This window comes from Natator depressus, chromosome 6, assembly GCF_965152275.1.
Source record: "Natator depressus isolate rNatDep1 chromosome 6, rNatDep2.hap1, whole genome shotgun sequence".
NCBI lineage: Eukaryota > Metazoa > Chordata > Testudines > Cheloniidae > Natator > Natator depressus.
Genome location: NC_134239.1, coordinates 59532836 through 59548857, shown reverse-complemented (window position 1 = coordinate 59548857; position 16022 = coordinate 59532836). Strand labels below are relative to the sequence as shown.

General features: G+C 50.0%; 1 protein-coding gene across 3 annotated transcripts in view; it reads left to right on the top strand.

Annotated features, from left to right (window-relative positions):
• Nucleotides 1-16022, top strand: part of LRP4 (LDL receptor related protein 4) — a 102946-nt gene that overhangs the window by 75336 nt on the left and 11588 nt on the right. For 2 of the 3 annotated variants that reach the window (XM_074955385.1, XM_074955383.1), the window contains 19 exons: nt 385-602; nt 995-1171; nt 2233-2358; nt 3153-3361; nt 4059-4140; nt 4778-4883; nt 6024-6225; nt 6572-6761; nt 7012-7143; nt 7902-8042; nt 9054-9140; nt 9358-9529; nt 9629-9791; nt 10069-10294; nt 11584-11887; nt 12308-12526; nt 12921-13055; nt 13255-13363; nt 13690-13834. In XM_074955385.1, the coding sequence (XP_074811486.1) occupies nt 385-602; nt 995-1171; nt 2233-2358; nt 3153-3361; nt 4059-4140; nt 4778-4883; nt 6024-6225; nt 6572-6761; nt 7012-7143; nt 7902-8042; nt 9054-9140; nt 9358-9529; nt 9629-9791; nt 10069-10294; nt 11584-11887; nt 12308-12526; nt 12921-13055; nt 13255-13363; nt 13690-13834 (3143 nt within the window). The remainder of the gene's footprint in view (nt 1-384; nt 603-994; nt 1172-2232; nt 2359-3152; nt 3362-4058; nt 4141-4777; nt 4884-6023; nt 6226-6571; nt 6762-7011; nt 7144-7901; nt 8043-9053; nt 9141-9357; nt 9530-9628; nt 9792-10068; nt 10295-11583; nt 11888-12307; nt 12527-12920; nt 13056-13254; nt 13364-13689; nt 13835-16022) is intronic. The other variant, XM_074955384.1, reaches the window with a different exon arrangement.

The following is a 16022-nucleotide window of genomic DNA, read 5'->3' as shown; positions in this document are numbered from 1 at the left end:
AGTACTGTTCCAAATACATGGGACTCAGCAGTGAGGGCCCTATCCTTGATCTAGACTTCTCCTTGTTTCGTGGCCCAGGGCTGCCTCTGTGTGCACACAGTATTGCCTTTGATCACAGGGTTAGGGAGCCTTACGAAGCAGGAGGCTCCAGGCCAGGATGCACCCATGGAGGTGTTTGCCCTTCCCTTGGGTGACTGCAAATTGAATCCAAAGAGTGGTGCATGGCAGGCTGGGGCTGCTCTTGGCTTCCCTGTGATCGAGATCAAGTCCCGTGGCTTGAGGTTACAGAGCCAGCTTATTCTCTCCCTTGCTGTGAAGTGATGCCTGGTGCCATACTTAGGGCCTCAATTTCCTAGCCTTCAGGCCTCTCCTTCTCTCCTCTAGCACCATCTACTGGACAGATTGGGGCAACACACCTCGCATAGAATACTCCAGCATGGATGGCTCCAATCGACGTATCATTGCTGATACGCACCTCTTCTGGCCCAACGGGCTGACCATTGACTATGCTGGGCACAGGATGTATTGGGTGGACGCCAAGCACCATGTCATTGAGAGGGCTGACTTGGATGGGCGGAACAGGAAGGCTGTTATCAGCCAAGGTGAGACCAAGGCTTCAGCTGTGAGGAGAGCTATGCTACGCCAGGAAAGATATAGCAGCACAGAGTGAGCTTTGGAGCAACCTGTATGAGGGCTACTACATTTACTTTACATTCCCTCAAATCCCTGAACACCACCATGGGGTGAGTCTGCCATACTTCTCCCATCCCTTGGGGACAGGCTCTGCCCCTCTCATCCCAGCCCTTGAAGAGAAGCACAGTTATTTTGGTGAACGCTGGATTTGGCTCTGCTGAGTCTGTTAGGGTCAGAGACCCCTGGGTGTGCAGAAGCGCCCCAGAGGGACAGGCTCAGGGGCTTTCCTCTGCTTTTCTGCTAGTCTGGCTTTCCTGGGGTCCGGATTAACCTGTATGTCTGTGCTGGACTCTTGCTGCAGGCCTCCCACACCCCTTTGCTATCACAGTGTTTGAGGATAGCCTGTACTGGACGGACTGGCACACCAAGAGCATCAATAGTGCCAACAAATTCACCGGCAAGAACCAGGAGATCATCCGCAACAAGCTCCACTTCCCCATGGACATTCACACACTGCACCCTCAGCGCCAGCCAGCAGGTAACTGCAAAGGGGGCAGGGAGACACATCTGCAGGGGGAAAGCCAACCAGCTGGGGACCTGTCACTGCCCAGCGTCTACAGCAGGGAGCGTCCAGGCCTGGGCCTCAGGGATACTGTTCTATCCACTACTCACTGTCTCCCTTGTGAGGCCCACGCATGACCCCAAGTTTACCTCTGCTACCAGAGTCCAGCACTAATTTCTCCATCCAGCAACTTTTGGTTTGATGTTATTTCAAGGCTCTCATCTCTAGTTATTGGATGGGTGTACCACAGCCCTGCCCCCGCCCCCTTGCTGGCACAGGGGGACAGTTGCTTTCTGATAATGAATGTTTAGGGCAGTGATCCCCAAACTGTGGGGTGTGCCCCCCTAGGGGGGTGTGATGGAATGTTTGGGGGGGTGCAGTGGAGCCTGGGCCAGCCCCCATAGGGGGCAGGGAGGGAGTGCCTCCCAGCTCCACTCTGGACCCGCCTCCCCCAGCCACTGGCTCCTGACTGCAGTTCCACTCCTGGCCATGGTGCCAGCTGCAGCTCTGACGGCGGCCCCGACCGTGGCCCCGCTCCCGGCCACAGCTCTGCTCCTGGCCGTGGCCTCTGGCTCCCAGCCCCGAATATAGCCCTGTTCCTGGCCGCAACCTCAGCTGCAGCACTGGCGCTGCTCCCAAGCATGGCTCCCAGCCCCAACTGCAGCTCCTGGCAGGGGGATGTGGACCAGGTAAGGGGGGGAACACAACCAAAACAGTTTGGGGACCACTAGTTTAAGGCTTGTCTAAACACAAGTGATTCTGAAATAGTTACACCACTTTAAGTTCACTCCCTACCCTATTCCAGAATAATTTCCCTATGTAGACAAGCCCTTTGTGCCCATGTCCCTGTGGGGCTGGTCTTTGTGAATGGACAGGAGGTTCAAATAGCTACCCCAGAGTAGAACATTTCCCAGCTCTTGTGTGTGTGCCTGCGTGATCTCTTTCTGCCCTTCCCACCTGCCCTCACCCCTGCTACATCTCTTGCTCTCTTTACTGGTTGCCTTATGCGTGGTTGTTTTTGTTTTTGGCTATTTGAGCAGGGAAAAACCGCTGTGGGGCCAACAATGGGGGCTGCACTCACCTGTGCTTGCCAAACAGCAAGGATTACACCTGTGCCTGCCCCACAGGCTTCCGCAAGACCAGCAGCCACACCTGTGCTCAGAGTAAGTGGGGTGGGATCGGAGCCTGCATGCCACAGTCCCAAATGCTCCCAGTCTCAGATGTGCTCACGCAGCCCCATGTCCCATGTGTAGAAGTGGGTCAGAAATCTGAGTAAGCAGCAGCTGTGTCACTTCAAGGCACAGGGTGAGAGGGGTGCAGCAGAAAAAGCCTTTAGAAGAGAGTAGGGTAACATAAGAGGCCTACTGTAAGCTCATGTCCTCCTTTTGCACCCCCACTCCAATCCCACCTACTGAGCACCAGCTTAGTGCAAGATGCGTGCTTGCTTTGCATATCCATTCCAGCCTACTTATAGCTGAGGTAGTGCTAATGCCACAGTGTGTGGCCACAGCTGAATGGGTGTGTCACCTGGAAACTCCCACATAAACTGCACCCTTTGGCCTTTGTGAGGAATGAATAGCTTAATTCCAGGGACTGCAGGGGAGTTACTCCTGATTTACAGTGCGCTCAATTACAGGAGAATCAGCACCCTTGTCTCCTGGAATCAGAGAAGATGGCAAAGCTACCTGCTGTAGGTCAGATCTGTGCCATCCTTTGAGGGCCATAGTGGGCTTGTTCTATGCAGTGTGATCTCTCCCACCCCCAGGAAACAGCTTCCCATACTATGTTCTCCTTCCTCCCCCCCCCACTATTCCCAGCAGTGAGGGCCTGGTGTGTGAATCAGCATTGAGTGGTGTGTATGCAGTGGAGCTCCGATGTAACAGGAGAATTGTCTGTGTCTGTCACTATGTTGTTGAACTTAGAGAAATTAAAAGAAGACCTTTCGACCTTTGATCAGGTCTTGACAAGTTCCTGCTTTTTGCCCGAAGGATGGACATCCGTCGGATCAGCTTTGACACAGAAGACCTGTCAGATGATGTCATCCCCCTGGCTGATGTGCGCAGTGCTGTGGCTCTGGACTGGGACTCAAAGGATGACTATGTCTACTGGACAGATGTCAGCACTGACTCCATTAGCAGAGCAAAATGGGATGGCTCAGGCCAGGAGGTACAGTATTCTGTAGATGTGGGGTTACTAGGCCAAGCAGCTTCTGGGGATCTCAGCCTTCTGTGTTGTGAATCTGGCTCGAGGTTTCTGTATGAACCATTGGGGCTGTATCAGCCTTCTGGGGGTCTGCTGCCCTGGTCCTGTCCATGCCCACATTAGTTTTGGCTCCTGTTAATCACTGGTCATCCGAGGTGAGCTCTTAGACCCTTGTGTGTGCTGTGTTTGCACCTCCTTGTCTGGGACTCCCTGCAGTTAGGGCAAGAGAAAACATTGATTTGTAAATACCGAGCTCCGGCTTCGATTTTTCACAGGCCGAGTCTCAATAAAACACAAATGAACAACCCTTTTCCCTGGCTCAGCAGGAACTGAGAGTGTGGCAGGGACTGTGCTTTCCCTTGAGTTACTTTCTCGGCATCCCCTTTGACTCATGCTCAGGCTGCCATTGACAGAGCTCAAGAGTTTGGCAGTTGGGGAATGAAATAAAGGTAGAAAATGGGGATGTTCAACAGCCATTCTTTAAATGTCATGTTTGAATTCTGAACTTCTCAACACTTTTTCTCATGTGGATTTTTGCTGCATGGATTTTGCTAGCCTGAGTTGTTTGTATTGCTGGCAGTGGACAGGAGGAGAGCCAGGCTCAAGGACTTTTCTCACTGGAGTTTCTTGTTTGGTGACCTTTGTTTTGGTTCTTGCTCAGGTTGTGGTGGATACCAGCTTGGAAAGCCCAGCTGGATTGGCTATCGATTGGGTCACCAACAAGCTGTATTGGACTGATGCAGGTACTGGGGTCTTCTGCTCTCTACAGGCTGTAACCTTCTTCCCTGTTCATAAAAACTCAGTATTAGCTTGGCGGCCCGATCTGTTTCAGTTTTGTCTTTCTCCATTTGGCAAACATGGGTTCTCCTTTCTCATCTTTCTAATGAAGCAGGAACCAACTTGGCTTCCTGTGTTACTTCTACTGGGGCTACAACCCCATTGCTGATGTCTGCAGGAATGTGTATGTCTGAGGACAACAGCTGCTCGCTGCAGAAGGCTTTCACTTATGTTTTCCAGCCACGTACCTCAGGACAGAATGGTTAGAATCTGGAGGATATTTCTGCCAGAGAATTAGAGTTCTGAGGTATGTCAGGAAGGTATCTCCCTAGACATCCTCTGGGGCCTAGCCAGATGCCTGTGATGGTCTGGCAGAGCACTGCCTCCCATCTGCACAAGGTTTCAGCAGTTGCTGAGGTTGGGAAGTTGAACGTGAGAGTTCTCTGCTGAGTAAGTCTGTTCCACATTCACTCTAGTCCTCCCAGGTCAGGTGAGGGGATGGCAGGCAGGGAAATGGAATCACTGTATCAATGTTCGTTTCTTCTGTCTCCTGTGGTTCTAGAGGTCTTTGATCTTTCTCTCCTTCTCTCCTGATCTCTGTAGGAACAGACCGGATAGAGGTCTCCAACACAGATGGGACCATGAGGACTGTACTGATCTGGGAGAACCTAGACAGACCACGAGATATTGTGGTGGATCCTGTTGGAGGGTGAGAACTTTTCCTCTGAGGATTACATGGCAATAACTTCTGTGTCTCTGAACTGTTTGGATTTGATTCATTGTGCCATTGCCCTTATATCGGACACTTTTTGGAGCTTAAGAGAGACCCACACCTAGAAAGGCCTCCATAACAGGTCTACCAAGGACTGAAAAGAAGGGCCTGACTTGTGGATGCTGATGGCATCGACAAGACAACCAGCAGGCACTTCTAGAACAGTCAGCTCAGAGTGATAGCTCTTATTTTGGGCCTCCTCCCACTCACACAGTGTAAATCAGGAGTAACCCACTAGAGTCCATATAGTTACACTAGTGTAAAATAAGTTTGAGAAGAGAATGAGGGGTTTTATTTATTTATTTAGGGTGTTCTTCATTCCACATTGATGCTGAGCTCTTGTGAGGGCCCTGCTATCCGCTTGGCCATTAGGTTAATCTGAAGACAGAGAAGTGAATTACACTGGCATATCACCAGCTAAATTAGTGCAAACATTATAGGTCCCAAGTGAGCTGCAGAATCAGTGGGCCCGGGAATATTAAATCCAGTGAGAGTCTCCAACGTTTCATTCTCCCACAGAAAGAAAATCTCAAAATAGCAGGTTTGTGGGAAATGAATTGTTGTAATAAAAGCTTCTGCCTTTGAGCCACAGGACCTTGCAGAGCCAAGCATCAGACTAGGTTGGGTGGCTGGGCTCAAGCCCAGCAGCTCTTGCTTCCCAAGTGCTGGAAGGCTGGAATAAATCTGCACCGTTCTCTTCTTTTGTGTTTACTGGGAGGCTGATGCAGAGCAGCTCTACTTCCATCTCATGATTGCAGGGATTTGAAAACCGTTAAGAAATATCTTCTTAAGGCAATAATAAGCCAACTTGCTTCTGCATCCTATTTCAGTCTTACCATCTCCCTCCTTCTTGCCAGGTTCTTGGCAGAGGAGGGACTATGGATTCTGGACCAGGACAATGTGTATAAAAATGTGGCAGGGCCCTAAGGATGGAAGTACAGATCATGTTAGCCTGACACTGTTTCCCACTGGCTGCTGAAGGCACCAAGACACTTGACTTCTTTAGCTAATGGTGAGCAGCTGTGGGAGCAGGAGCAGGAGTGCAGGTGCTCACTTCCCTTTGGGCCCTGTGTTCAGGTTCATGTACTGGACTGATTGGGGAGTCAGCCCGAAGATTGAGCGTGCCGGTATGGATGCCTCCAGCCGCTTGGTGATCATCTCCTCCAATCTGACTTGGCCCAATGGGCTGGCCATTGACTACAAGTCTCAGCGCCTGTATTGGGCGGATGCTGGCATGAAGACCATTGAGTGTGCTAACCTGGATGGCAGTGAGAGAAAGGTAAGAGAACCATGCCAGAGGGAAGGGGAGGCTGGGATACTGAATGCCTGTCCTACAGGGCAAAGTGCCGGCAGGAAAGAATGTCATGGGCCAAATGGAAGTAAAGTTCCCATATCAAGACATTGTCAGCTACTTGTACAGAGAGAAAAGAGCCCCCTTTATGAGTGCAAAGTATGTGGGCAGCCACCTATCCCACACCAACCTTTCCCCACCTTGATGCTACCAGGCCATTTACATATCACCTTTGTTGTTCTCCAAGCCCCATCCAGTCTAGGGGATGACTGGAGGTATGGGTGGAAGCACTACCATGTGATTTCCTGAGGACTTTTGTTTTGGGGGCTGACAGGTGCTGATTGGAAGCAATCTGCCCCATCCATTTGGACTTACTCTTTATGGTGAGCGGATCTACTGGACAGACTGGCAGGCCAAGAGCATCCAGAGTGCAGACAGAAGGACGGGGCAGGCTCGTGAAACACTGCAGGATAACTTGGAGAACCTCATGGACATTCATGTTTTCCACCGGCACAGACCTACAGGTACAGAGTCAGCCTCACCCCCATGGGGAGCTCTGAACTCACGCAGGCTCTTGCTGCCCTGCATATCTGGCGTGCGTGTGCGTGTGTAATAAATCCCTATTGGCCTCTTAAAGAGAGTGTGCTCCCATACCCCCAGCCTGCATCTCTATAGCTGTTGCCCGCTTTGATAGTGACCGTCCCTCCAGGAGCCCAAGGCTGAGCTCATGGGGGTGTGCCTGTGCCTCATGGTTTTCTCCTCTCCCCCTTCCAGTACGCACAGCATGTGGAGTTAATAATGGTGGCTGCAGCCACCTGTGCCTCCTGGCGCCTCTCCCTAAAGGTTATAGCTGTACCTGCCCCACTGGTATCAACCTCCAACCTGATGGCAAGACCTGCTCATCTGGTAAGTTTCCTCTGTAGGGTTCCCACTGTAGTTGGATCTCAGGCCCCACGTTCCACTCCTGGCCCCTTGGCACAAGTTACGGGAACCCACTCCTCATGGGACTTGGTTGTGACTCCACCATCCTCGGCCCCTTGAGAAGCCCATGTAGTGCTTGTGCCCTCAGGACTGGTGGTAAAAGTCGATGGGTTGGCTTGGGGTGCCCCGGGAGGGGTGTGGGGAGATTAAATTGTCCAAAAGGAAAACTTCACCAACGTGATGCCATATGGTACATCTGTATGTCAGTCTCTCCCGTAGATCTGTCTTGAGTTTGAAGTGGGCTCAGTCCCTTCCTGGAAAGGTGTTGTACTCTATAGTATGGCTGAATAGATCCTACCCCTCCCCTCACAGCCATCTTCCCTTTCAGTACCATGAAGAATCTTGGCTTCAGGCCTTTGAAGCAATAACTCTGCATGGGTCCCATCTTGTTCACCTCAGTAGGAAAACTGGTTTCCACTCCCCCACAATTAACACTTCTGTGAGGGCTTTCCCCTTCCCACCCCACAGGTAACTAGAGAACTGTTCTGTGTTACTCAGTGGAGTGGGAGAGTCTTTCCATGTATGGTATTTCAGATCTAGGACCTTCCCTTCTCCCTAAAGGTTGAAGCTGTCTCTTGGGTGGCTCAAGGATATGATTCAGCAGACGGTGCCCCAGGGACAATTGGCTTGACCTTCTCCCTGCTCTTCACTGACACTGTTGGTCTATCCTCAACTTTCTGCAGGGATGACCAGCTTCCTGATATTTGCCAGAAGGATGGACATCCGCATGGTGTCCTTGGATATCCCGTATTTTGCAGACGTCGTTGTCTCAGTCAATGTCACTATGAAAAACACCATTGCCATTGGGGTGGATCCTCAGGAAGGTCTGAACTGCCTTGTATATCTAACCACATTCACAACTGATTATTTCAGGGCTGCAGCTCTTAATTGACGGTGTCTCTCTGAGGGAAGGCACTGCCAGTGGTTCACTCGGTGTCATAAACGTGGACAGATGTAGGCTCCTGTTTCTCCAATGCATGCTGCATAGATTCCCTTCCTTCGCCACTGTTGTGATTCTAAGACAGGCTCCAGTTGGCTGACATGCAGGGCTAAAACCCCAACTAGCTGGAATAAGCGGCCTTGTTCATTGAGACAGGCTCACATAGTCTGAATTTAAATAATTTTCTCTCCTATCTAAGTCTTGTTAATGTAAAGAGAGCTGGGCTGGTGGCTGTTGGTTACACTGAGGGCTGTGCTGCTGTAGCATTTCAAGTATAGACACTCACTACAGTGATGGGAAGGGTTCTCCCATTGGCATAGGTAACCCACCTCGCTGAGAGGCAGTAGTTCAATTAACAGAAGAATTCTATCTGTGTTGCTCAGGGCTGTGGATTTTTCACACCCCTGAGCAATGTAATTGGTTTGACTTAAATTCTGAGGATTGACTTGGCCTGTGTATCTGGCATTATCTGTCTGGGTTGAACCCCATTTTGTGTGGTGGGTGAGAATGTCTGACTCTTGTCCTCTGGGACCATCCTGAAATCCAGACATGGGTCTGATTACAGTATTGGTCAGTAACATTTTAAATAATAAACTGCACCATTCTGTACAGGGACCCTTTCAAGAGCAGCCGTGAGCTCCCCAGAGGCAGTGTTCCTCACCATTCACTATGGCACCTCCCTTTGGGAGAGGCTGGAACTGGAGGAGCTGTGGCTTTTCTATCCCTTTAACTGAATTACTGTGACTCTGTGTCCTGTGGTGCTGGACACTGACAGACCACTGGACTGCATGACCCTGCTGCTCTTCAGAGTAATCCAGGTGCCGATAATCTCAAGGAGGCCTGGGGCTATATAAAGGAGTTTGCTGATTTTTCATTTTTCCAATTTCCCTACCAGGAAAAGTTTACTGGTCAGATAGCACGCTGCGGAAAATCAGCAGGGCTGCCCTGAATGGCTCACAGTATGAAGACATCATCACCACAGGTGAGGGATGCTTTGCCAGAGTGCACCATATCTTCATGTGGCAGCCTGGAGCGGAATTCCTTGGGTTTCCAGCTCTAGGGGGGTCAGGGGTGGAAGTCCTATAGGTACTGTAGGGGGAGCACTCCCAGACATGAGTGGTGAGCAGGGGCAATCCCCAGGGTTATCTGATCGGTGTTGAAGGATGAGAAGTTACCTTGGTACAATTCTGCTTTCTCAGGTCTGCTGACCACAGATGGGCTGGCAGTGGATGCTATTGGCCGCAAGGTATATTGGACAGACACGGGAACCAATCGGATTGAAGTGGGCAACCTGGATGGATCAATGAGGAAGGTTTTGGTCTGGCAGAACTTAGACAGCCCAAGAGCAATTGCATTGTACCACGAGATGGGGTTAGTGCTGGCAGGGTACTGTCTTGAGGGAGAAGGCCTGGAGGCATTAACCTCTCTGCTGTTTCTCTGATGTGTTCTTGGCTTTCCCCTTTTCCCTAGATACATGTACTGGACGGACTGGGGTGAGAATGCCAAACTGGAGCGCTCTGGCATGGATGGCTCAGGACGCCTGGTGCTGATCAGCAACAACCTGGGCTGGCCCAATGGGCTGGCAGTGGATAAGGCTGGATCGCAGCTGCTCTGGGCCGATGCGCACACAGAGGTTGGTGTCTTCTCTTTAATGATTCCTATGGGATTAACACTGGAGCCTTGGTATCCTAGAGGCCGTTTCTGAAGTCCCTGGGTAAGGTGTCAGAAGAGAAAGGGACTGTGTGGAAGCACTCTGAGGCTTCGTGTAGGCTTGGGCTGTTGGGGATGGTGGACCAGAGCCATGTTGCTTGCTTGGACTCCAGTCCCAGCTTCACACATGCTTGTCTTTGCTCAGGACATTATCTAAGGGAAAGGACTGAGCAGGGTGTTCCTTCTTGCCCCCTCTCTAGCGCATTGAGGCTGCAGACCTAAATGGTGCAAACCGCCACACCCTGCTGTCCCCAGTGCAGCATCCCTATGGTCTCACGCTACTGGACTCATACATCTACTGGACTGACTGGCAAACCCGCAGCATTCACCGGGCTGACAAGGATACCGGCGCCAACGTTATCCTGGTGAGGGCAAACCTGCCCGGCCTGATGGACATTCAAGCTGTTGACAGGACACGGCCCCTTGGTGAGTTTCCAGGCTGCCTTGGAGCCAGGAGTATCATCAGGCCTTGGAGCCAGGAGTATCATCTCCATATGACTAGAGGGGCCTCTGCACGCTGTCATTGAGAGGGCTCTTCTTGTATTTCATTGGGAGATCATGCAGGGCCGAAAAGAAATTCCTTCTCCAACCCCAGTCCCTACCCCAACCCCCTCCCACAGTAACTGACTGTTTCCATCATCCACCCAGGTGCACAGTCTTGGTGTCATTTTTGGCTCCTGCTTCCCCTTCTCTCCTTGCATTTAGGCTGTCACTCAGTCCAGTTCATTCATAGACACAGCAAATACTCAAGCCTACTGCTGCTAAAACCCTTTTCCTCATTTGCTGCTTTCATCACATCCTCCTCCTCCAATGTCTCCTTGGCAGTGTAAGATTCCTTACCCTACCCTTCTGGGGTCTGCACAGCCATTCCCTGTCTCCAGCTCATTTCCCATCCTCACTGTTCCCTTGCTCTGCTGGCTTGGTTCACTGGAATGTGCCTCCTTACCTTCTCCTACAGGCAGCTCTTGGCCTCTTCTCACATGGCTGAAACATCCTCCCTAACACTGTGCACTATGCAACCCCACTCCTTCCTCAACACCTGCTGCTTTTGGTCAGCATCCCAGTCCCACTCCCTCATGTTTGCTCCAGCCCTGACACCGCCCTTGTCCCATACCTGTTGCCTTCTCCCTTGCTTCTGCTGGACTTTCCTCCCTCACACTAAATATATATAGATTTAGTAATTAAAAAAAGCCTGAGTATTCACATGATAAAACTAAATATGCATACCCACTAAGAAGCCATTTGCTTAATGTGGGCCTATCTAGCACCCCTGCTGCATGTGTCTAACTTAGAATGGAAACTTCTGGGCCAGACTGGCTAGGGGTGGTTTATTATGCCACTCCTGCACTCTTCCCAGCTGGGGTGGTGTTGCTGCTATTGCAAATAGCAGAGCTAAACTGGAATCACATGATCCTCAGACGGCCAGTGGAAACCAGCTGGTTGCTGTTTCTTCCATTGGGAAGTTCTAATATCAAGGAGTACAGGCCAGGGGGCTGCCCCTACTGGACCCCCACATCCACTGATCCTGCAGAGCACAGTTGAATCTTTGGGTAAGTGTCCCTTCGTGGTGACCTACAATCTAGTCCTAGCAAGGATGCCGTTGGAGTGAAATCAGCGGCCAGTGAATTATGTGTTCGTGCCCTGTAAAGAGACTTAGGCTTAGGTCTCTGGAAACATGGAGTCAGGCTGACTTTTCCTCTCTCTTTTTCCCAAAGGCTTTAACAAGTGCAGCATGAGGAATGGTGGCTGCTCCCACCTCTGCCTGCCCCACCCTGCTGGCTTCTCTTGTGCCTGCCCCACCGGCATCCAGCTGAAGAGCGATGAGCAGACCTGTGATCCCTCTCCGGAGACCTATCTGCTCTTCTCCAGCCGTGGCTCCATCCGACGCATCTCACTGGACACAAATGATCACACTGATGTGCATGTCCCTGTCCCAGAGCTGAACAATGTCATCTCTCTGGACTATGACAGTGTGGACGGCAAGATTTACTACACAGATGTCTTCCTTGATGTCATCAGGTAGGTGCCCAGGGGTAAGTGGCTGCTGGGCACCCAGCCTCTTAGGCTGAGTTTGTCTTTGCACTGTTGGCTGCTCTTATAGATTAGTGTTTTACAGTAGGCGGAGGTGGCTCCTGCCTGAAGGGCTGGGAACGTAGTGATACTCGCCGACAGCATACACAGCATCCGATGAAGTGAGCTGTAACTCACGAAAGCTTATGCTCAGATAAATTTGTTAGTCTCTAAGGTGCCACAAGTACTCCTTTTCTTCTTACAGCAGTTTGTGTTACTGAACTAATTGTTGGAGACACATGTAGCCTTCATGGGAACTGGGGGGGAAGGGCTGGTGGTCCCACTGATAGAGAAGAATGGCACAGGGAGACTTGAAGGATCGTGAGGAGCCCTCTTATGCCTTATCCTGTTTGGCACTGATTCCCCCAGGCGGGCAGACCTGAATGGCAGCAGCATGGAGACCGTCATTGGTCACGGGCTGAAGACGACGGATGGCTTGGCAGTGGACTGGGTTGCCAGGAACCTGTACTGGACTGACACAGGTCGCAACACCATTGAAGTGGCCAGACTGGATGGCAGCTGCAGAAAAGTGCTTATTAATAACAGCCTGGATGAACCCCGAGCAATTGCTGCCTTTCCCAAGAAGGGGTAGGTTTAGGGCCAAGTGGAGGGGAAGATGTGGGAGGTCAGGATGTACAAGGCCAGTTCAATGGGAGGGAGATCTGGGAGGAAGGAAAGATGTGTGGTCTGAGTCTGGCAAGTTCCTGGAGACTGGACTGCCTTTGTTTGGAGTGGGATGATGTTAGCGGCTGGGGAAGAGTTAGGTCCAGCTTGGAGTGATGCAGGCCAAGATTGGGAAAATGGGGTGTGATAAGTGAACAAAACTGGAACTTTTAGTGAAAAATGTACACTCATCTGTTTTAGTCCACAAGTAAAGTTTTTAGTGGACTTAATAATGCAAAGTCTCATACCTGTCCTTCTGCCTCTTCCCACATCCTCTGGGGGCTTACCTGTCTCTTGCATCTGCCTTGTCTCTGTTCAGGTACCTCTTCTGGACGGACTGGGGTCACATCGCTAAAATTGAGCGGGCAAACTTGGATGGCTCTGAGCGCAAAATTCTAATCAACGCTGACCTGGGCTGGCCCAATGGACTGACATTAGACTATGATACTAGAAGGTCAGTGCAAGAGTGGGAGTGATGCTGTCATACCCAGGAGAACTGAGTAAGATATGTAGTGCACCTGAGCCTTTTTAGCTCAATCCTCTGAAGTGTTTTGCCTGATCTGAGGCATCTTGGGCTAGTGAGTGAGGCGTGTGAGTATGGGTGAAAGACTAACAGTGGGGTTTGGTCTCATCTCTTTTCCCTGTCTCTATAGGATTTACTGGGTGGATGCACATCTTGACCGTATAGAGAGTGCTGATCTCAATGGGAAGCTACGCCAGGTCCTGGTCAGCCAGGTTTCACACCCCTTTGCCCTGACACAGGTAAAAAGGAGCCCGCTGGTATTGGTGAATGCAGTGACTGCTGTACAGCCAGGCTCCATAGGGGATAGTACAGACTGCTTGGGTATATATGGGGTAGTGGGGGATCTGGTGTGTTCCTCTCTGGGTTGGGATTTACCTAAGGCTGTTTCTAGAAAAAGAGTTTGGCTGAGGGGGTGCGGGAAGCTCCTGATTGACATTGAGAAGAGGGAAGTTAGGCTGGGAAGGGGATTTGTCTGGAGTCCTAAGCCCCATGAATACTCTTGTTGCAGTTCCTGTATATATGTGACCAAATGCTCTAATGCCTTTGATTTTTTCCCTCTGAGCAGCAGGACAGGTGGATCTACTGGACTGACTGGCAAACCAAATCTATCCAGCGAGTGGACAAATACTCAGGCCGAAACAAGGAGACTGTCCTGGCCAATGTTGAGGGGCTAATGGATATCATTGTGGTCTCCCCACAGAGGCAGACAGGTATATGGGGTGATCCTAATTGCTGCATCTGCTAGTTGGTGCCAAGCAGGTTGCAGGTACTCTGGCATGTTTAATGAGTGCAGTCTCTCACCAGAGAGCCCTTGCCCTCCACCCACCCCCCTCTGTGTGGCCTACAAACTGTGACTCTTCCCTCAGTCTTGGTTGGGCACATTCTCTGCATCTCTGAGATTTCAGCTGAGGAAGCCTATGTTATAACTTCCTTATAACTGCCTGTCTTTCCTCATTCAGGAAGGGCAGGCAGGGAAAAAAGGGAGGAGTTGCATTGTACATCCAGAATATATATTCTTGTTCTGAGGTCCAGAAGGAGGTGAGAGGAAGGCCCGTTGAAAGTCTCTGCATGAAGATGAGGGGAAAAACCAGGGGCAATGTCATGGTAGGAGACTACTACAGCCCACCAAATCAGGAGGAGGATGAAGCATGTCCAGAACAAATAACAGAAATACCAAAACACAAGATCTGGTAGTAATGGGAGACTTGAACTACCCCGATGTCTGTTGAAAAAGTAACACAAAATGGCCAGTAATTTCATGGAATGTGTTGGGGACAACTTCTTGTTTCAGAAGGTGGAGGAAGTAACTGGGGGACGGTCAGTTTAGACTTGTCTTACTAATGGAGGAATTGGGTTGCAGATCTGAAGGTGGACAGCAACTGAGGGGAAAGTGATCATAAAATGGTAGATTTCATGAGCCTAAGGAAAGGAAGTAGTGAGAGCAGCTGAATAAGGAACATGGACTTAAAAAAAAAAAATAATTCTTTAACCAACTCAGAGAACTGGTAGGTAAGGTTCAATGGGAAGAAACTCTAAGGGTATGTCTTCACTACCCACCGGATCGGCGGGCAGCAATCGATCGGCGGGCAGCAGGGATCAATCTATTGTGTCTAGTCTAGACACGATAAATCGACCCCCAAGCGCTCTCCCTTCGACTCCTGTACTCCACAGGCAGAGTGACGGGGGAGCGGTAGCAGTCGACTCACCATGGTGAAGACACCATGGTAAGTCGATCTAAGTATGTCGACTTCAGCTATGTTATTCACGTAGCTGAAGTTGCGTAACTTAGCTCGATTCCCCCCTTCAGTGTAGACCAGGGCTAAGAGAAAAAGGAGTTTTGGAGAGCTGGTTGTTTCTCAAAGAGTTTGCTGTTGCTCCTTTGATATTGTCAATCTTGATGTGAAGGAAAGATAGGAAGAATAGTAAAAGGCCAATATGACTCCATCAGGAGTTCTTTAATTACCTGAAAATCCAAAAAAAAAGAAACCTACAAAAAGTGGAAATGTGGACAAATTGCTAAGGATGATTACAAAACAATAACACAAGCATGTAGGGACTAAGCCAGAAAGGCTAAGGAACAAAAAGAGTTATACCTAACAAGTGACAAAAGGCAATAGGAAGAGGTTCTATAAACACGTTAGGAGCAATGGAAAGATGAAGAAAAGTGTAGACCTCTACTTAGCAGGGAAGGAGAGCAAATAAACAATTTGAAGAAGACTGAGGTGTTTCATCCCTATTTTGCTTCAGTCTTCACTAAAAGAATTAATTATGACCAGATGCTTCACACAATTAATATTAACAACAAGGGGAAGGAAGGCAAGCCAAAATAGAGAAAGATCAGGTTAAAGAACATCTAGATAAATTAGATATATTCAAGTTGGCTGGACCGGGTGAAATTTATTCTAATGTCTGTAAGGAACTCGCGGAAGCAATTTGGGAACCATAAGCAATTATCTTTTGAGAACTCATGGAGCGGAGGGTGAATTCCCAGAGGACAGGAGAAGGCAAATATAGTATCTATCTTTAAAAAGGCGAACGAAGGACTCGGAGAATTATAGACCAGTCAGCTTAACTTTGATACCTGGAAAATATACTGGAACAAATTATTAAACAATCAGTTTAGACTCAGACTTTAACGCCAGAAGGGACTATCATGATCATGTCGTCTGACCTCCTGCACATCCCAATCCACAGGACCTCACTCACCTGCCCTATGCCCAGTTATTGACTGGGTTATTGAAGTCCTCAAATCTTGATTTAAAGACTTCAAGTTACAGAGAATCGACCGTTTACTCTAGGTCAAACCAGCAAGTGACCCGTGCCCCATGTTGCAGAGGAAGGTCACAGGGTCGTTGCCAATCTGACCTGGGCATTCCTTCAAAACCTCAAATATGGTGA